This window comes from Sciurus vulgaris, assembly GCF_902686455.1.
Source record: "Sciurus vulgaris genome assembly, chromosome: 12".
Taxonomy (NCBI): Eukaryota; Metazoa; Chordata; class Mammalia; order Rodentia; family Sciuridae; genus Sciurus; species Sciurus vulgaris.
The window spans coordinates 27,014,410-27,037,495 of record NC_136473.1 but is presented as its reverse complement, the minus strand read 5'-3'; the positions used below and the strand labels follow the sequence as shown (position 1 = coordinate 27,037,495).

Here is a 23,086-nt window from a genome sequence, read left to right as displayed (position 1 = left end):
CCAGCCAAATTGGGCACACTATTGACAATTGAAAATAATGGTCAGAAGTAAGCACATGGTAATGAGTCTTTTTAATTAGGGGACCTCGTTTAGGGACAATTCATAGTTTAAGCTTTGCTGTCAAAGAGTCGCAGGTTCAATGTCTAGGTGTGCTATTTACTAAAACTTACCACAGGTCAGTTGCTTGGAATTCTGAGTTCCATTTTGCTCTTTGGAGGAAAATTGTATTTTCTATACAGGATACTTGTGGGACAGAAAGTTAACATATGTAAAATTTCTGACACACATATTTGGAGTGCAGTGGCAAGTGACTATTGTTATTTAAGATGATAGCATTCTGATTTTCAAAACTTTGTTGTTTTCTAGCAAATGATTATGTTATTTCTCTTTCTTTCCTCATGGTTACAAAATGCCTCTGTGTAATGAAAGTGAAATTTCAGAAATGAGTTTTAAAATTAATAATATTTATTTATCCACAAAACTAATACCTAAGATGGGCCGTTACTATGATTCTTATTCTAGGAAAAGGAAACTTAAGCAATCAGAGTTAACTTCTCAGAAACTCAAATTGCTGGAATTTCTAGTTTATTACCAAGTGCTCTGAAACCTGCTGTTTTCCTCACTAATTTGATGTCAGAACTGGCAAAGATCTTTATTACGCTTACCCTAAGCCTGGACTTTCCTTAGAAATAGTTCTTTAATGGTACGTGTAGTAATTTAAGTATTTGCCAACTTTTTAGTTATAAATTAAGAGAGGAAAAGAAAGTTCAGTTTATCTAATTTCTCTGCAATTCCAAAATGGCAAGACATTTAATTTGGAAAATGTGTTAAAAATGGAATAATGAAACAAAGAATTGAGGTATGGACCTCAAGTTCTTCAGGTGTCCAGGATTGATTTAAATTCCCTTCTTTCAAATGGATTTTTTAAAACTCTCATCTCAGGAGATTTCTACTTGGCGGGTGAATTAGTAACTCTGTGAAAACCTCTGGAGTTTCACCTGGTGTCATTAAATACAATGGACACAGCCAATTAGGATGAAATGTGCCAGACGTGTCGATAGAAGCATGTAGAGGAGCCAGGCTTCACACATAACGTGTAAAACATGTGAGAGCAGAAAAAGGAAAGTTATTCTGATCATTAGAAAATGTTGACTACAAAGCAGAATGAGTATACTGACCTCCACGTTTATGGGTTAGAGTGCGTGCTCTACCAGCAACCTCACTTCATTTCCGCTCACCTGTTTTCCTTTCCTTCTCTAATAGTGAATCATCTCACCTGTGACTTTGAGTCTGGTTTCTGTGGCTGGGAGCCATTTCTCACAGAAGAGTCCCACTGGGAGGTGGTGAAGGGATTGAGCAATGGAGAGCACCATTTTCCTAAAGCTGATCTCATAGCAAACACAAATCATGGTAGGACGTCTTCCTCTTTTGAAAAATTAACTTTTGTTTTTTCATGTTGCAGAATAATGATACTGATATTTTCATTTCTCTCTACAAAGTATATAAATGTGACTGTGGTTTGTCTTGCCTTGAATCCTCCTGCCCAACCTAAAAATTTGCTGTTAATTGAGCTTCTAAGAAGGACCATTTTTTTTAATAATGAATATTTTTTGTTTCTTAAAAGGTTGGATTGAAGGTTTAAATGGGGAGAGAAGCTTTCTGATAATTCCCTCTTTTACTCAGGAATCCTGTTTAGTAGCCTTGCTTTCCTTTTTTTGAACAATCCAATTTTTTCTTTGCAAAACAGAAAAGAAAAATAGTCTAATCTTCTCTTTGGGAACAGAGCAGAGATTTAGCTCTATCTATAAAATAAATCTGAAAATATTTGAATGCAATTTAATCACACTTGAGACTTCTTTATAACAAACAATCGAACGTCTTTCTCATATATATTTTGAACCAGCATTATAATTTTTACATTTCCTCTGAAAATTGAAGAGCTATAACTACATATAACATTCCAAAAGTGGTTTGTGAAACTCCAAGAAAATCAGACTTTTTTTCCCCTTTTTCTCTTTGTTTACTTTTTTATGGCATCTAATACTGTTGCTCATATGCTATAGTTTCATATTAACTTTGTAATCACATAACCAGTATGGTCGATCCTCTTTCAAGTTCAGTGAGCATTATCCCACTTTTGAAACTTCCAAAGAAATGTGCCAAAAATAAATGTTGGGCATATTTTAATTACAATCATTGGAAATTGGGGTTTGTGGATTGTGTGAAAGAATATGGAGAGAAACTGACCATCCATTGGTTACAACTTTAAACACAGTTCATTCTTTAATAGCATGTGATTGTTGTTTCTTGTGCCAGTCTTTTTTTTTTTTTTTCCTGTAAGATTTTGTGGCATAATGATTTAAAGTTTAAGAGAAAGGAGAATATCAATAATTAGAACTACATGACACATTAGCTCATATGATGTTTTGTTCATTTTTCTTTGTTCAGACCCATTATTGAGTACACAGCAGAAATTAGACCTGAGAGTGGAAGCCATGGTAGATGAAGCAGATGAGTAAGGTTTGCCCTAGGGTATGATAAATGCTTTACAGGGCATGGAGAGTGATTAAAGTGGATTTGAGATGCCTTATTGAGGGAGATGAGTCCTGAACTGAGCACTGATGGGAAATGTAATGCAGCCAGGAAGGCAGATGTAAGGAATTAAGGGGAGATGGTGGGGAACATGGTCTAATTAGTGGAAAAATACTGAAAGTGAATGGGAGAGCTGTGTGCAGTTCTGGGTGAGATGCATATGATGAGACATGGAGTATAAAAATAAATGCAGAGGTGCCTAGGAATTTGAAATTTGCCTGCAGGATAATGGAGACCTGATTCCTCAGATTAAAGCATGTGACCAATCATATTTGTTCTAAAAGCAGAAGCACAAAGCAAAGAGGAGAGGGTAGAAAAGATATGGATGTGTTGAAGAACTGTCAATGAGATAATGAAGGCAGTGATTCCCCAGAGGAAGCTGGGAATCTACACTCTAGTGGTCTGATGAGACCTTTATCCTTATAGGGTCATGAAGAGCATGGGCAGCCCTGGATTAAGTCATGGTGTTGACACTGCACGCAAAGTACTTCAGTTTTGTTAGCTAGAAAATAAGGAAAAATAAATATATTTCCATGGAGAATTATGAGAATTAGATAAATCATACTTAAGATTTTTCACAGAGTAAGAGTTCAATAAATATGAATAGATTTTGTCCATTTTAGTAGGAATGCAGGAATCTCACTAAGTACCACAACTAAAAAACACTTATAATTCACCTTCAGACATTTGCCATCTTATTATTTATAATTTGTGCTAAAGAAAGGTTTAATGCAGCCTCTGTATTAAATATTGAAAAGCCTAGTCATCTTTTCCTGTGATGCAAATAATGTTGAAAGATAACAATATAATGGATAAAATTGGGAGGAGCTGCTATCTATCATTCATAGTAAAAGGGTTGAATTGCAGTATTTCTCACTTTATAAAGGGCCCAGCAAAAAATTATATATATATATTTATTTTGTTTGTTTGTTTGTTTGTTTGTTTTTGGTACTGGGGATTAAACCCAGGGGTGCTTAACCACTGACCTATACCCCCAGCCCCTTTTTGAGATAGGGTCTCACTGAGTTGCTTAGCCTCACTTTGTTGCTGAGTCTGGCTTTGAAATTGCAAACTTCCTGCTTCAAGCTCCTGGGCCACTGGGATTACAGGCATGTGCCACCATTTTCAAATATGTGTGTGTGTGTGTGTGTGTGTGTGTATATGTATGTATATATGTGTGTGTATGTATATGTACATATATACATATACATGTACATATACATACACACATATATAAAATGTATATTACATATATGTAATCTAAATCATAGACTCAACACCTCTTTGTCCATGATTGCCATTAATAAAACCTGAAGATAATCAATAATCAGTTGTGGTTTTAAATCTCAGATGAGAAAGAAAGAAAATTAGGTCCACAATGAGACAGGAAGAAGTGAAAAGGAAATTTTTAGGGTAGTTCAGTAGAGTTCAGTATTTCCCATGTCTAAGGCAAAAACTCTAGTCTATTTGATTCTTGCTTTGAGTTTATAGATTACAGCTTTTTAAACTAATCTTTAGTTGTTTTTTTTTTTATCTTTCATGCACCTTCAATGTGAAACTTTACACAAAAGCTGAATGGGTTGATGTGTCTGTGTGTGTGTGTGGTTTTGTTGTTGTTGTCACTAAGTCTTGATTTTTCTTCCCAATTTGCTTGGTTTTGTTTTTCCCATTTCTGGTGCCCTGTTAAACATCCAAACAGGCAACTTGTGTAATTATTTCCTACTTCTATGTGTGCTCATAGAACTTACTCTTGATAGATATGTACATATTTGAAATCATAAGTATTTTTGTGGTTGTTTTACAAAAATTTGAAGTATTATTAATAGTGTCCCTATCTTGTTTCTAAATATAACTCATGGTATTTCCTCCAAATCATCAAGTATAAATTATATTTTTCATTTTATATGTTAAAGAATATTTTAATATAGTGAAATTCAACCTTTTTAGTGTACTGTTCACTGAGTTTTAACAAATATAGATAATCGTGTAACCACCATAAGAATCAAAATGGTTTCATCCCACCCAGTTCTCCTGTCACTTTGTGGTGAACACCTCTCCACACACCCAGCCACTGACACCAGCTGACGAGATTTCTGTCCCTTGTTCCTGAAGGGCATGTAAATGGATCAGACAGTATGTAGCCTCCTGAATCTGGCTTCTTTCAATTAGTATTAATTGATTTGAGGTTTTTGATTGAGGACATAATCAACTGTTGTTGAATACAGTAATTGTTTCTTCCTTTCTATCTTTGAGTAGAATTGAGTTGTGTGAATGGACCACTGTTCATGTATCCACTTAACAGTGGAAAGGCATTTGGATTGTTCCAATATTGGTGAAGATGAGTAAAAACACTATAGCTTTCACATATGTGTTTTTGGCTTACTCATTTGGCTTGAGCACGCTACCTGATACCCATGTATAATTTTTCACTCCAGTTGGTGTGAGAATCCTGTTTCTGGCCCGTGGTGATGTTTTGTAACATCTGCCCCTTTCAGTGTATTTTCCCCTCAGCCTCAGGTAGTTTTCTCTCATCCAAGCACTGGTCAATATTCAGGTGCTGATTTGGGGGTATTTCAGCAGATCCCTGGAGCTTGCTCTGTTTGCAGCTCAGAAAGGGGAGAGCTCCAGAACCTGAATAGGGGAACTGCACTATGTTAGGAACTCCAGCTCCTAGCGTCTCCCCACTGCACCAACACCATCTTTTCAACTCAGAGAGACCACATGCTTCTCTTATGTCCCCCTCCCTTCATAGCACCCTCTAGGCAGGGAGCTGGGAAGACTATTTGCGACCATGTGCCTTGGCACATTTGTTTCTCCCTGTTTGAAAATCATTGTTTTATATCTGTTTCTGAAAAAAATTTTTTTTTCTAATTGAAATCAGGAGATTAAATCTGGTCCATGATACTTAGTCTTCTCTGGAAGTAGAAGCAGCCTAATTCATGATGTTTGCTTAATTTCTTTAACCTGGATATGCATAATGACTGTAGTCATCCAGTGACATAAATATCATGACAATGCTGAAAAATTTGTTCTTGTACCCATTGCCTTACTTAGAATGATTTTAATTTGATGCAGTAGGTAGCTAGGAATGAGGCGTCTATATTTTTAAAGCAAGATATGTATGTATACTTTTAATAAATATTGATAGATTCCCCCCCAAATTTTAATACTTCCATTTCTAGCAGCAAAATGGGAGTACTCTTACCTGTTTTACTATCAGTAAGAAACATTGCAATTCTTTAAAAAAAGTTTCCAGTTTGTGTTTATAAAATGATTTCTTCTATGTAACCATTACTTATATTTCATTGAAAAAGAATCTTAAGGTTTCCAGTTTTTTCAATTACTTGATCTCTAGTAATATTTTATAACTTTTAGAGTAGAAGTTTTGAAAATATTTTGCTATGTTTTCCTAGTTTTTCGCAGCTATTATAAATTACCCTTTTTAAAATCATATTTTTCTTTGTTGTTGGTATATAGCAAATTCAATTACATTTTAAAATATTGACCTTGTATCCAATGGCCTTGATAATTTTATTTGTTATAGCTAAGAGTGTAATTTTTTATTTTCTAGGTTCACAATTATTTTATCTACTAATAAAGACAATTTTATTTTCTTTCTACATCTTAAACCATGTATGTGTGTGTTTGTACTTATCTATTTTTTCTCTTTTCTGTTTTCTGTCACTCTCTGGATAAGGCCTCTGGGAAATTGCTGGGTAGAACTGCTGATGGCTGCTGGACTTGTCTTGTTCCTATCTCAGGGGAAAAGCTGTCAATAGTTCAACCTTAAGTGCCACGTTTGCTGAAAAATTGTTGTTTCTGTCAGATAAGAATGTTTCCTTCACTCATGATGTGCTACATTTAAAAAAAATATAATGATTGTAAGTTAAAATTGTCAAGTGCTTTTTTCCTTTTCTGTTGTCATTATCACATGATCATCAGATGGGCAATTCTGCAATGTAAATTGATTTTCCAAATAGTAAACTACTCTTGCCTTTCCTAAGCAAAACTTCATTGGGTTGTTTTTATTTTATTTTCTTATGTTATAGAGTAATGTTTGTTTCTTATTTTTGCATTATATTCACTAAAAAGACTGATTTCTAACTTTCTCAGAGTTGTGTGGTATAATTTGCAGGCCATTGCACTAAAAGTGCTTTTCAAAAAGTGAGGTCAAGGCAGATGTGGATATTTTTACCCTTGGTAGTTTGGTAAAATGTGTGAAGGGATCTATAAAATAATGCATTTTAATTTTGAAAACCTTCCTTTTTGTTTAGTCAGCACTGATCCACATTCAAGAAAATCACTGAATGTGGTATTTTTTCAGTCAAAATACTTGCTTTCTTTTCCAAGTTGCCCATCACTTTGTGATTATCAAAGGGCAGGATCAGACCTTGACATTGTTTGGCATAGCCTTCCTTGTAAGGTTTCAATATTCAATGAAGCTACTCCTGACAACAGCTCAGGATGTGTGATCTTTTGAGCTGCAAAGAGATGTTATCCTCCTGTACATTTGCCATGAGCACATCCTCTGTAGTTAAAATCTAAAAGCAGTTATTTTGTTAATGTTCAGATTAGATCTTTAATTAAACTTTCATCCCCTCTAGCCCAGACAACAATGTCAAATATGTAAGCCCCAGGAGAAACCAGACTCATTCCATAGGCTCAGATCCTTCAGTACCCTGTGAAGAAACTTAAAAATGAAACTCTTGTGGGAATTTTATAAGGCATTTTGAATGTATAATTGTAAGTTTAGAAGCTTCACTTAATTTAATTTCAAACTCTATGATGTGAGTTAAAGCAAGAAAAATGTTTGTTTAGGTGATTTGGATCAAGAGCTTCTTTTTAATCAATCAAATTTTATTTTAGATATTTAATGTTGTACTTCTGAAAATGCTTTTGGTTATCCACAGAGCTAAAGGGTAAATAAGTAAAAATGTAAGTTTCTTTATCTGATTGACAGTTGAATATGTGCAAGGATAAGAAACATGAGCAAAGAAGTTGTATCCATATGACTACAGAACTTGTATCCATATGACTACATTTGTTTTTACAGGATCATTTATTTATTTGGAGGCACATCAATCCCCTGGGGTGGCGAAGCTTGGAAGTCCTGTCCTCACAAAATTGCTCACTGCCTCTACTCCATGTCAGGTAATCCATTCTTCTGAGTTTCCAATGGCTATTCTGTGGTTATGAACCAATAAGTTTGGGTTACTCTGCTAGTAAAAGTCTGCCATGTTTTAATAACATTTTCCTGATGAATTGAGAAAAACTATATAAGCTATCTCAGCACAAAATGCCATGCAAAAGACCATTTGCCACATATAACCCTGCACCATTTGGTAAGGGGTAGTGGGTTTTAAAGAAACTTTTGGCCATTTTTATACTTTTCAACTGGATCTTTCCAGAATCTAGAAATGGATACACGTTGCCAAGATCTGCTCTTTTACCCAACTATATGAATTGAGTACACAAAGTCAGTTAAATAAGTGCTTGTGGAAAGTAAGGTGAAAGAATGCAAAAAGATAAATGTGCTCAGGAAAAATAATTTCATTTACTGAAATTTTATTTTTCAGTTAGTCCTCTGATGCCAGATAAACACACACCAAGATTTAAAATATTTTATTTCAATAGCACAATACAGAATAAAGCAGGGCTATGGAATCAGCAAGAATTCATGTCTCAGTTTTTCTCCTTACTAATTTTGATACATAAATTGTGTACCCTCTTTGAGGCCCAGTTTCTATACTGGGAGCAAAAACCATGGGTCTGTCTCCTTCATGTGGTTGTGAGAATTAAAACATGATCAAAATACTTAGTTCATAGTAGGTTTTCACTGAATGTGACTTCTTTACTTTCCACAAACCTTTCACCTAATTCATATGTTCCTGTTCAGCCTGCTTTCTTTTCAGTCCTTTTAAGAGTTCCAACATGCCTTTAAGTTTTAGGATTTCAGTTTATCTATTTGTCTTTACTTATCAGAATATAATGAAGAGATCAATATTTCAGCACACGGAACTCATTGTGTATAAATGTAGTGTTACAACAGTTGATGCAGGCATTCCTGATGATAAATTACACATCATTTAGAGTTATAAACCTAATTATATGTTCAAATTAGTGTAAGTCTGAATGGGAGTGCCCAGAACTCTTAATAGGTTGTACTTTTCTTCCTTTTTTTTTTCTTTGTCTTTCCTTCAATTTCTGTGTGGGAATAAGAAATAAAGCAACTCCTGTCTTGATTTCCACCTCATCTGAATGCCCTCTACCTGTTCCCAACTTTATTTTAATTAAATCCTGTGTAATAGAAAGATATAGATTTTTTTAAAAGAACCCCAGAAGCACTTAGTGCTTTAAAAAGTACTTTACAGGCTAACTTAACTTAAAGGTCATCCACTGAGTTATATATATAAAAGACATTGAATGCAAAGGAATAAAATGTGTTAATTTGGTCTGCTTTATATATATTGGGAAACAAACATTAAATGCTTATTAGAAATTCCTTTAACTTACTGAGCATCACTGAAAAAAAATATATGTTTCTTTTTGAAGATGATCCCTGTGTGCTTGCTGATGGCTACTAATTTATGATTATTGGGATGGATGTTCCATTTGTCATCATTTCCACTTGAAGACACTTTGCTTTAATTTTGCTCAAATGTGTAGCCTTGTTGTGGAATCTCCTTATATGGGGGCTCAGTGAAAATGTTCAGGACAGTTTAGATGTTTGATAGCTTATCTTCTGCCAAAGCTTTAATCTCCACAGGCTTTGGATTCTGACTGAATGGTTTAACTTATTTTTTAAAACTGAGACTATATCAAGGAGCTAACACAGACTTCCAGAGAAATATTTGTTTATCCCTTTTGTCAGTATCTACTTGAATTTTAATAATCTTTGAGTTGAAGGCATACTGGGATGACGTCATACTCTCCAGCTTAGGAAGTAGTAGTACACCTGTTAGGGGAAGCTACTTGCAGTCAGATACACATAGCTAATGTTTCCCTCAAAGGACTTCTCCACAGCATACCATTTCTTTTTATAAGTTCATGGTAACATGTGGCACTTTCTTTCATAAAGTTACAGAATAAGGAAACCAAAGTCTTACCATTTTTGGATAATTGGCAAATGCAGCTGAGCCTCCAATTTGGAACATATTAATAATGGTTGTTTTCATGGAACAAATGTTCTTATTATAAAATGATAAAGGAAAGCAGTGAGATAATCTGAGTTAGGCCCTTTGATGTGATTAAAGCCTTCATTTTATGAAATTATGTGATTTTTTTCCTACTATGCCATCATATCAGACTAATATAGTTAAGGGTATTTTCTGAAAGGACTTTAAAGGAACATGAGTTTTCTTCTGAGTCACATTTCCTAACAGCACACTTTTAAGGTCATTTTGCTTAAATTACCTCATACTTAGTATAGAGCCAACACATGGCATGACCATGCACAATTGTTCCTGAAACTAATCATTGTTCAAGATGTGGACTATAATTTAACAGCTTCAAAAGTCACTTTGGCCACTGGTGGAAACTTGGCATTTTTTGTTTTCACTGAAATGGGAGATAGGACAAATAAAATGTGGGAAACAGAAGTTACTATTTCTTATTGATCTTGAAATGAAGTTATTGTTTACAGTTGACTAGGAATTACAACTAGGATGGGGCTGAATGTGAACTTTACTATTTTTTGACTCTTCATATTTATGTTGCTGTACAAAAATACAATTTACTTTTAGAATTAAATATAAGAAGATGGATAACATGAAGCTTTTGCTTTCAACGTTAGTTTGTAAGCTTATTGTTTTCCCTTTGGGTTTTCTTTTTCAATTTGTAAATAAGCTTTAGTATATGAACATAGCAAACTGTCTTGATATGATGTAATATTCTTTCTCACGTTATACAACATGTGACTAGTAGATGCCAATGAAAGCAGTCCTATTCTAATTGTTCTTTATCTTACATATAATAGTAAATGCAGCAAATACAAATTAGTTTTCCTCAAGAGAAGCAGATTAGATGCTAACAATTAATATCACTTATTACAAAATGCTATTGGAATCTAAAACATGAGGGAATGATTTCAAATGAAAAGCCACCTTAAAGATACATAATGGGGTTGGGAGTGGAGAGTAAGACAAGAATGGAGGAACTTTAGATTAAGTAGAGGGAAATGAGAGGGGGAGGGAATGGGGGTATGAAAGATGGTGGACTGAGACGAACATTACTACCCTATGTACATGTATGATTTCACAAAGGATGTGAATCTACATGGTGCACACCATAGAAATAAAAACTCCATTTATGCACAATATATCAAAATGCAGTCTGTAAAAAAATAAATAAATAAATAAATAAAATTACATAAAAATAGACCATGGTGTGAAAAAAATGAAAACCTAAAATTAGAAAAAATTGTATATTTGTCTTTTCATTCAGTTTCATTGGGCCAAATGACTTTGTCAATCTGCCCGTACAAACGTCTTTCCTTTTGTTTTTTAATTATACAACTTGTTTTGAATTTATTTTAATACTTCTGCAAAATAAAAAATTCATACAAATGTGTATTAGGAAATCAGGACAAAGATAAATGATGCAAGAGGTGGGTGGGTTCTCAAAGTTTACTGGGATCAGGAAACACATGAGTCTAAATTTCCCAGCAACCAACCCAGGGAGGAGCTCAAGTAGTTCAAATTCAAGGAGTTAAAAAAAAAAAATCAAAAATCAAAAATAATTCTCCAAGACCTCTCTTTAGTGCTCAGAATGACAGCAATGTAAATTCTAGCTCTGGTTCATCGTAGGAAGCTTCCTCAGCTGTTCTGTGCTATCCCCAGTCTTCAGTGCCAGGAACACAGTGACAATGTAAACACCTGACTGCCCTAACAAGAGGCAGGGGTTCCCGAGGGATGCTGATCTCCCTTCCCACATGAACTGATTTCCAGCTAAATTTTTAGGAGCCAGGAATCTTTATTTGTTTTCTTTTGACTTTTTTGTTGATTGCTTTTCTTGTTCTTTTAGATCTTCTTACTGTTAAGATTCTTGAAAAGATAGTTCAGAGAGCAAAAATCAGACCAAGCGAGACCTAGGTCCATTGTGAACCAGGGACAGTGCTGTTACTGAGGGTTTGGGAAACTATGAAGAGTAGTATGTGATGATCTGTTGCTAGAGTTCTGAGATGGGGAGGCCATTGGACAAAGGTTATAGGAAAGGTGAGGGAAAGGCATTAGATTTGAGGAGGCGAATTTTGCCTGGAGGCAGATCAAAATGGAATGAAAAAGAAAGTAGAGAAATAGGAAAGAAATCTTTGAAAACCTCTAATATCCTGGGGCATCTTTCACAGAAGCAAATATGGAAGAACCTTAGGACTGCTTTGTGGGAGGGGCTATCCTCAGACCAAAGAGCAGTTGTCTGAGAATATCACACTCCAAGGCACTTACTGTGTTCAGTGACTGGTAAAGTCACCTGTGAAGATGGCCCCTCCTAGAGTAAAATGAATTTTTTCTTTCTAACTGTCTTGATATTTGACTTTCTTTCATTCTGTCTTTGTACAAATAAAATCAGAATTCAATTAAAGAGAATAAAATAATTTGAGCTTCTGATTTTTAATTTAAGGACCTTCTTTGTTGGGAGCCTTTTGACCACATGACAGTCACTTGAATACATTGACTCAGGGTGTTAAATAGGCACAATGCATATAAAATGTGTAAACTGTAGTGAAAACCTAAGATAAAATTGGGTATTTTTTTTATTAACATTTTAAAACTGCTTTTTAAAAATTCATTAGTTATACATGACAGTAGAATGCATTTGGATACCTCATACATAAATGGAGTATGACTTCTCATTCTTCTGGTTGTACCTGATGTAGAATCACACTGGTGGTGTAAACATATGTACATGGGGTAATAATGTCCGATTCATTCTACTACTCTTCCTAACCCTATGTCCCTGCACCTTCTTCACATATCTCTACCTAATCCAATATACTTCTATTCTTCCTTAGTCCCCCAACCCTTATTGTGAATTAGCATCTGTATATCAGAGAAAACACTTGGCCTTTGGTTTTTTGGGGACTGGCTTATTCTACTTAGCATGATATTCTCTAGCTCCATCCATTTACCTGCAAATGCCATAATTTCATTCTTTAAGACTGAGTGATATTCCACTGGGTATATATGCCACATTTTTTTAATCCATTCATCTTTTGAAGGGCATCTCGGTTGGTTCCATAGTTTGACTATTGTGAATTGAGCTGCTATAAACATTGATATGACTGCTTTTTGATGTACCAAGAAAAAAAATTCCATTCTGAATTATAAGTAGTAAACACATTTTGAAGGTTGGCTCAATTTTAATTTACATGCTACATAGTTCTGTTTAATACCATGTTCTATGATAATGGGAACTTCTGTTATGTTCCATGTGGCAGTCACTAGCTACTCACTATTAATCACTTAAGATGTGATTAATATAATTGAGAAACGAAATTTTTCATTTTATATAATTTAAATCAATTTACATTTAAATAGCCCTATTTTTTCTGTCTTTTCCATTCTACTCATTATATTTAAGTGTCCCTTTTTTAATTGTTTATGATTTTTATTTTTATTTGTTCCTTTTGCTTATACATGACATTAGGATCTATTTTGATATATTTGTACAAGCATGAAATGTATCTTATTCTAATTAGGACACAGTCTTGTGTTGAAATTCACTGTGGTGTGTTCATATATGTACATAGGAAAGTTATATCAGATTCAAACCACCATCTTTCCTTTTCCTATCCCTCACCCTTCCCTTCAACCCTGTTGTCTAATCCACGGAACTCCTTTGTTTTTATTTATTTTTTCCTCCAAAGACTCCAGGGTTTCTAAGGACACCTGATGCTTTATGCATTCTCTGACATTGAGTGGATTTGTTCTCTGTTTATAGATATTTACTCAGGAAGCAGTACTAAGAGTCCACTTATTCCTTTCTTCTTCCTTCTTAAATACATAGTAATGGAATATCTAGCAAATACAAATTCCCTTAATATGTTTTATAAGGAAATTAAAATGACCATGATTTTGAGTTTATGATTTAGAGTCCTAATTATGTAGGACAGAAGAGGCTGAACACCTGAGGAATTTTCAGGAAACCCCATTTATTGGTTGCAGGGTCCAGAGGTACTATAGACTATAAATTCTCTGGAACTCCAGTCTGGAAACTCTTTGAACTTTATACCCTGTGGGAAGAGGGGTTTGAAGGTTTACATGACAAGTGCTTTTTGTTCCAGTTTTTTTTAAACTGGAAAGAGGTTTCACAAGGTTTTTTTTTTTTTTTTTTTTTTTTTTTTTTTTTTTTTAAACCTGGCACTTACAAAAAAGAGGAAACTATAAGCCACAATACCCTCTGCAGAAGTTTTTGCTGATACCCTCTGTAAACAGCTTTACTATCAAGAAGAGAAACTTACATGTTACAAATATAGTGGGGGTTTGTGCTTAATTATCGTAAGGATCTTCTGGGTGGGAGTCTCTGGTCTGCTTCCCTACTATTAGTGTGAATTAGACTAAGATTCATAGAGTTCACATGCTTCATGAATATGTAGGTGAAATCATAGCTATAATAACTTTTGTTCAATGATTTCACCCTTTAACACTATTAAATTTGAAAAGATTATGGGAGATTTCTTGGTGTATAATAAGCTAAAGACTTTAACTCTCTACAATGCAAATCTGTTAGAAGAGTAAATTAAATATAAGTTCTAAGCTCTTCTCCTGTTGACTGTGGATCCCATTGGCATTTATACTTAGTACACTATTAAAATAACTTACACTGGTTATTATTAAAATACCTCACACTGGTGAGGTATTGAGTGACAGTTTGACAGCTCAAAATTCTGATGGGGCATGCACATCTCTTGCAAAACTAGGTTTAAAGTTCTATTTTGCATATCTATAAGCTGGGAATATGTGAACTTTCAGCAGGGATCTAAAATTTAATTGCAGTTGGGGAGCATGCATCCTCTTTTTCCATGGTATTAAGTTAAACACTTCCATTTGGCTTTACATTTATAATTTACCTGTCAAGATCTGAATTTAGGTGAGCATGGTAATAAAATCTAGAACGACATAGTCAGAAGGAATTTTTGACTAGGTGCTGGCAATTAAGTAGACATTGAAAAAATCCTTGGAGCATAGAATGCTGATTTTGAACTGACAAAGAAGAATGCTGGAAACATTTTGTCAGCTTTTATCACTGAAATGGATCCTAACAATGAAATAAATTGCATCGTCTAATACACTGATATCTGTCCATATAACGGGAGGAAAGCATATGACGAAGGGAAAAAAAGAATTTAAAATGTAATGAAACTGAAAAAGAGTCATTTTGAAGCCAATGATAAGGATTCTTTCTGAGGAGCTTTGTCTTTGAATTTTGATTTACATTTGAAATAGCAGAATTTGGACTCTAAGTGACAGTGAGAAGAAGAGGAAATTGATGCAGTGTATCTGAACTTGGTTTCATGGAAGTCTTTTTGACATATTTTAGAGTGAATCATCCAACATCCAGTTGAATTTGAGGCAATTCATTGTTCCCTGGCATATTACCAGGAACTTAGAAAGTGCTCAGTAAATATTGGTAGAATAAATGAGTGCTGAATTCTGCATTAGAGCAATTGTCAGCAGTAGGCATGATCCTGCCCACTTTCTTCATTATGAAGTTCAGCTGTCAAACCTCTAGATTATGTCAACATTGATGGTGAGGAGGAAGTGAAGTGATCATACTTGCTGGTCTCACAAAGAATGTTTTCTTACTTTGCTTGAATTATTGACCAACAGTATCCTGTGAACTCCCAAGTTGCTGGATAATGTCACAAAAGAGAAGAAATTAATGAAAATTGTTCAGTACAATTGATTCCTGAGGAAGCAATTTTCCAAGGAAACTTTTTCTTGGTTTGGTGTTTCAAACAGCAAAAAGAATGTACAGTAAGACCTGATTTGTAACTTTGAATTATGGTGCATTCCTATCAAATTTATAAGAGGCAAGAGAGAAGGATCCTGGGAAACTTCATTGGAAGCAACATGGTGCTACCTATGACTATGTGGACATGTATTTACATGTCTGCAGACCTGTGCTAGTGGTATGTTAGTTTCCCAGGTGTATAGATAGATCTCTCTGGAATGTGTTAAAAAATAATAGTGTAGATGCCTTCAATCTTTTCTTAAGGGAGGAATGCAAAGAATGACTTTTTCTGGGGTTGAACACTTGGAGGAAGGAAGAACTGAAAAAATTATTATTTTTTGGGCTGTTTTAAACTATAGAAAAACTATAAGAGGTAGGTAAATGAAATATTTATATCATCCAAAACATTTTTCAACAGGTACGGTTTTGGTATCATTTATCTGAGCATTCGCATCTTTCGGTCTTCACAAGAACATCACTAGATGGAAATTTGCAAAAGCAAGGTGAAGTAGTCGGATTCTCTGAATCTCAGTGGAGCCAAGCAAAAATCGATCTCTATGCAAAAACTGGAGAATCTAGTCTGCCTTTTCAGGTAAGCACTTAAGAAATTAATATAACTCAGCTAAAGATACTTAATGTTAATCTGTCTGACAATAGCATAGCATATGTTTCCCATGAATTTATTGAATATTCATAAAGCAAGCCTATTCATGATCAGGGATAAATAGAGAGAACATTTTTTTATTTAAGTGTTCAAGACGTACGTGTGGAACAGTAACAAAAATGGAGATAGGCATTAAATAGGATGCCATAAGAAGAGTAAATTAAAAGTATTTTTTTTTCCTAAGTGGAGATGGTGGATAATAGAGAGTAGTGGGAAAAATATTACTTGAGCTGTTCTCACATTTTAATCCTATTATCTCATTTTCTATTGTCCATTAACATTGAGGATTTTGATCAGCCTTTGATGAGATTTTCTTGGTTGATAATAAAAGAAGACCACCGTAGCTTATTAAAGGGCTGCTCCAGTTTCTGTCCTCCTGGATATGAGCACTTCCAGATGATATTTGAAAAGAGCAGTTTTAGAAAGTAGATCACATGATGGAACATACTGGAAAGCACACTACCTTTGGAGTGAGGGGATTCATGTTCCAGTCTCTGCTCCAGCTTTTTAGTCTATGTTCAAATATTATCTTTGGGCCTTCTATTACCTAATCTCTGAGAACCACAGTGATGATAAAAGCAACACTTAGGGGAGTCTGAGTATTAAAGAGAGGGTAGTTAAAATGTTGGCTTGGCACATGTGCTCTGGAGTCTGGGGTTCAGGCCCTGGTGTATGATCACTGGGAAGTTTCTTAAACCCTCTGTCTTTTTATCACTGTGGGCTGGGAGCATGACTACTGGGATTTTAGGGTCCCTGATAAGTAACCTATCTCATTTGGTTCTCATTTCTGGACCAATTAAGATAAATGTAAAAGTTAGACTGAAAAAAAAAATATTTTAGTGCAGAATCTCAAAATATTTTTAAATCTTTAAAATCTGCAGCCACATATATAAAATAATCCTTAATGTTACAATAAATAGATTTACCCAGAGAGCAATAGACTCTGCTAGAGAAACAGGACTCTCCCTCTAGGGGAAGCCTTTTATCATTAGCAGGGAGGAATAGAGGCTGCCTCCCAAAGGGGATTGTTGAATGGAAGAGGAGGGTGAGTGGAGCATGCCTAGTGTGTTCCTCAAACATCCCCAGTCACATACATCTGCTCTCTACGCCTACCCCCCGTGAAAGAGTAAGGAGTAACAGTGATGTCATTGCAGAGAACTTCCTCCCCATGGAATCAGGAGGAATATGACATCAGCTCATGAGTCATCTCTACTTCATAAAATTGCCATAAGGATTGAATGGTTTGCGTGTGAGATGCATGTAGAAGAGACTGGTATGGAGAGAGTTCACACAAGTCAGCTCTTAGTGTTGCTGTGGTAATTACTTGTATGTTGTCTGGGACAAGCAGGTACTTAACAGATGTTAGTGTTCTTCCTTCATTTTGAAGGAAAAAATTTCTTGGACAGAACTCTTGTAAGCTTAGTCATTAGAGGTTTTTGCGCTCCAAGGAGTTATACAAATTCCCCTCATCTTCAGACATCAATGTATGATTGGGTTCCCACATTCAATTGACAGACCACCCTTGTTAACTTTAAATTGGGAAGCATTGGATGCAAAGGTTGATCATGTACTCATCTCCATGCCAGTCTCCATCCTGTGCGACTGGATGGGAAAAATCAGAGCAATTGGACCCCTGGCCTCCTATAATATTCTGTATAGAATGGTTTTCTTTAGGTTTATATTTAGTTAGAATTAGAAAAAAAAGGAGATCTATCAAGAGAAGAAAGCAGAATATCATTGACTAGGACTAGTCATTTGAGAAACACTGAGTTGAAATGCTTGCCACTGGAAGCTCCCATTGACCCACTATGATTATTGAAGTTTCTCATAGTGTGGATTTTTCTCTTTAATATTTTCTTTGGGGGGTTTGAGTTTTGATTCTGCTTTATGTTGCAAGTTGAGATGATTCCTTGTCGTGGGAGGGTGTGTTAACTAGGAGGTAGAATGGCCGGTGGTTTGGTGGGATGCTCTTCCTAGGTGGTGTCATTGTTAGCAGACTCTTATGATTTCTGACTCAGCACTGTCCTCTGCTGCTCCTTTCTGAGTTCCCTCCTGGTAACTCAGCTCCACCTGTAGGTTTTGCTCTCTAATCTGCTTTGATGCTGAGTTCACACAGGGCTTCACGCGTTTAATTAACTCCAGGGAAGGTAGAGTTTTCCTCTGTGACCACCCTCCTCCTTTCTTAATCTTGTTAGGAGGTACAGTACATGTTTGTTTTAGAAACTACAAACAAGTAAAAAAAATATATACCAGAAAAATTTCCCTCAGATTTCATCATCAAATTTTACCATTGTAGGTCTACAATCTCTAGTCAGTAATTTAGACAATTAAATTTGGAAAGCAATAAGTTTTTGAAAAATGAATCAAGAAGCAAAATGAAACCTGACCTAAATCAATATGAGGTCTTTCGGCAGTTTATTTAATCATGGGTTTGATTACAATGTCATTCCTGGTCTTCCTGAGGGTATCATGTAATAAACACTACCAGTGTTATATCAACAGCTCACTCTGAAGTATACAAATGTCAAAACCTACTTGGCCACAAACTCTTTAGATAAGGAATTATGGAAATGCATTGGCATTTTTTTATGAAACAGTTCAGATTTTACACACACACACACACACATACACCCACGTACATTACATGAATATACACATTCAGAAATACACACATGGTATTTAATACATTAACGTACATATGTTAAATATTTGAAACTGGCACTAAATACAGAGAGGAAGGCACATGTACTCCTGCCTCAGAATTAACTAATGGCAACCTGTTTATGTTTGCCTATAAAAATGCAGCTTTTGTCTTCTTTGTATCAATTTCTAGCCCATTTCTTGTCCTCTGCAGGAAAAACAAATGCTAATATTATGTTGGTTTTAACCTAATTTCTTCAAACGTATTTTTAAAAGCATGAAAATGTGCATGAGGATTCCAGTGAGGTGCAGTTCTACATCACTCTTTTGTTGAACACAACTGAAAATGCTATTATACCTACAAATATTCCATGTAGGGTTTAAATATTAAAATATTTAAATTTAGTCTTCTCAGAGCAAGGTGAGGATTTGGACACTTTAAGATAGTGGGCTGCGTCATTTAAGGGTGACCTTAGTCATTGTATAGCCATCAATTCAATGTAACTAAGCCCTGAATATATTTATACAGTGTAATCCAATCCAATCCAAATATTGGAAAGAAGAAAGGCATTGTACTCTGTGACCTCTGTGTTCCCTTTAGCCATGAAATTCGGATTCAGTGTGGTTCTTTTGATGTCAATTGTAGACCATAACAGAATACAAATTGCTTTTGAGTTTCTTAGGAAATAAGTACCCCCAGTAGGACATTTATTCTTCTTGCTGACAAAGAATTAGTCTGGTTTTTCTGTAAGAACATTACATTAACATTTTGATATTCCCTCAATTACCTGGATGAGTTTTATTGGAAGAATTTGGGTCAAATAGTCAATAATCTTTCCGTTCTGTTTTAACTTGATCTGCTCATTAGCTATCCTCAGCTTTTCACATGAATATATTAATTTAATTCTCATTTTATTTTTTCCCTAACTGCTGTTCTCAATTTTTTATTTTTTCTTTTGCAGGACTAGCAATTGAACCCAGAATCTTACATATTCTAGTCAGGCGTTTTGCTGCAGAGCTACATCCTTAGCCATTTAATTTTTTTTTTTTTTTAAATTTTGCCCAGGCTAGCCTCAAACTTGTGATCCTCCTACCTCAGCCTCCAGAGTAATCAGAATTCTAGGCATGCCACCAAACCTGCTTTCTCCCATTTAATATCTAAAGGGGTACTTTTTCTGAGTACAGCCCATTGATTCAAGTTGGTCTGCATTTTTCTAGTTCCTATTTAAACACAATTATATCGTATTTTAGGTATCATCTCAAGATGACTCTGTGAATTTTTCCACAGTGATTATTAATGCCATATTCACTCTTTATTTGAGTCAATGATATAAATCAATAACAATTTCCTGACATTATTTGAAGATTCAGTGAAGGGTAAGATTTATAATGCTAAAGTAGAAGCTGACCTAGTTTCTGTAAAGTTGATATGTCCTCAGCCTTCTTAGTCTAAGGTTTTCTTCAATCTTGTTTTGCCAGGTAGCTCTGTTTCACAGTATCTCTTGAGATTTGGTTATCTCTTTATTGTATTGTAGAAATGCAGTATGTCATTAGCATAATCATTATTGGCTCAGGTTACATATTTTTCTTAATAGATATGTGACTTTCAATTAGTTACTTCTATTCTCTAAATTTCTCTTTCTTTCACTTTAACATGAGGACAAGCTGGATGCAGTAGCACACACCTGTAATCCCAGTGACTCAGAAGGCTGAGGCAGAAGGACCACAGGGTCAAGGCCAGACTCGGTAACTTAGCGAGACCCTAAGCAACTTGGCAAGACCCTGTCTCAAAATTAAAAAAAAAAAAAAAAAAAGACTGGGGTTGTAGTTCAGTGGTAAGCCCTGGTTTAAATGCCCAGTACCAACCAACCAACCAACCAACAAATAAATAAGTAAATGACGGTAATGCAAATATAGTACCGTTTCACAAGATTAAAAGAAGTGCATTTGCCTTGTATTGAATAAGAGCTGAATAAAAGTTGGCTGTTGTTTGCATTGATAACATCATTCTTCAGAAATTACTGTATTCTAATTTCTGTCTACTTCTCTCTATAATTCTCTCCTCTTAGATTCATATTTATTTCCATGATTGTTTATAAGACAAGATACATAAATATATTAGATGAATATTTTTCTAGGAAAGCTTCTCTCAGTTTTGCAAATGTACAAATGTAATCACTTGTTGGTGAAACATTTATGAGTTGTTGTGGTTTGTGAAAGCAAGAAATCATTTTGCTCTTTTAGGGAGTAAGATAATTGGATAAAACAAAAATCAAAGATTTAGAAGGGAAACAGCTTCATTTAATTTGAAATTGAAATTCTCCAATTACCTTGAAAAATCTTATAAAATAAAGTGTTTATTTTTTTTCTTCATCCATGGTTGAAACATCTCTTCCAAGCAACCTCTTTCTCACTTATTATTCACTGATATTATAGTTTCCAAAGGAACTATAGGCCTTTGGTCACAACTCAAAAGGATCAGGTTGGAAAAATAAGCAAGAAAAAGTAGGAATAATCAAGATGATTTTGGAATCACAAGATGATAATTATTTATAGTTACACATTTATAAGAGCCATTTCTCTTTTAAAAACTTGATAATTTTAATTAATGATGAAATTTTAATCTTTCAGTATGTTATTTTTAGTGGGCATAGAATCCATGGTCTATGTCACCATTTATTTATGGATTTGCTTTTGTTTCCAGTCATTTGCTGTCAAAGCCAGCATTGAAGCCAACATCCCTGCACAGATTTTCTTGTGTATATCTCTGAGTATCTGGGAAGTGGGCTGAAATGTTTGTAGCCTGTGCTATTTCTCTTTTGAATAGATGCCGTTATGTAGGTCTCTGCTTGGGCTGTGCCAATTCAATTGCCATGCAATTGATCCTTTTAATCTATTATCCAATTATCTGGATGTTCTCTTAAAATCCTGCACCCCGATAGTACCAATTAGTTACCCAGGATTTTCAGATCTCCTTGTCTTTGCTTGGACTGTTACCTCCAGTTCCTTGAGGAAAAGTCCTCAGCTACTCTTGTAACGGAGGCTTAGTATTGCCTCTCCACCAAATTTTTTCCCCATATTCTCAGCCTCACATTCTTGGTAGAAACAATGGCATGTTTTCCTTTGATTCTGTTAGTGTCTTATTCTTAACTCCTGTACAGCACTTACAATGTAGGTTAGTTGTTAACGTATTATGTCAATTATAGGAAAGAAAAGTAATACCTTTCCTTATCTTCACAAGGATCATAGCTGACACCCCTATAAAGGGAGACAGAGTAACAAGAGAAAAACAAAACATTAAGCTTTACTTGACATAGGCCTATAGAAATAAAGACCCACATAAAATTTACTCTATTTTTATGTTTAGGTTCAATGATAAATGGGAAATTACAAAAAAGTACGCTTGGACAAAAACAATGTATGAACTAATGATAATAAATTGAAAATAAATATAGCAAGGCCTATTTGTTCAAGTCTCGGTGTGGGACTCCACTCCTTCAGGTGTGGGACAATACTATTTTCATGTGGAGGTCTTATAACCAGCTTTCAGTGGAAGTGATCATAGATTTCCTTTGTGATCTGCTCTTCCACAGAAAGGCAAGGGAAGGGCAGAGTGACCTCCATGGTGCTGTATTTTGGGGTAGTATCTTCTGAGCCCCAACACAAGCAAATTGGGAGTATGGAGGTGTACCGAACAGCTATGTCTAGACTGATGGTCTGCCATTCAGGTCCTTAGGCTGCAGAAATAATTTGTTCTGGTTTTCTCCCTTCCTCCTCCATTCCCTTTTTCCTTCTTTCTTTTGTGGAAGAATAACAACATAATAATGTGAGTGATTAAGAGGAAGAAAACAAATTATATCAGTAATTATTCAGAGTGTTAGAATAAATTGCACTTAAATTGATGCCTCCGAGTGCTTTAGCAAATGAATATAATTAACCACTGTATGTGGCTATTGATTGTGTGCTTTACCACACTAAGTATGTTTCTGTATATGTATGTATAATATATACTCATATTTAAATATTCTGAGCTGGAAATGAGTCACTGACTCCAGCAGAACCATTACAAATGAATTCCTATCTCAATTAAACTGAGTTGTAACCCTCATAGTTGATTACCCCAAAGAGCTCATTTTAAATGCATATGACTCTTAATGGTTCCAGAGGAAGAGAGTCCTTCACTAGTGATGAATGCTACAACTTTTAATTGAAACAAGGTTACCTAAGATATTAAGGTTATAT

General features: G+C 35.0%; 1 protein-coding gene across 1 annotated transcript in view; it reads left to right on the top strand.

Annotated features, from left to right (window-relative positions):
* Positions 1–23,086, top strand: part of MALRD1 (MAM and LDL receptor class A domain containing 1) — a gene marked incomplete at its 5' end in the record, with an annotated part of 672,621 nt that overhangs the window by 104,532 nt on the left and 545,003 nt on the right. Inside the window, 3 exons of the mRNA XM_079107637.1 lie at positions 1,264–1,410; positions 7,646–7,743; positions 15,959–16,132. Coding sequence (XP_078963763.1) covers positions 1,264–1,410; positions 7,646–7,743; positions 15,959–16,132 — 419 coding nt within the window. The remainder of the gene's footprint in view (positions 1–1,263; positions 1,411–7,645; positions 7,744–15,958; positions 16,133–23,086) is intronic.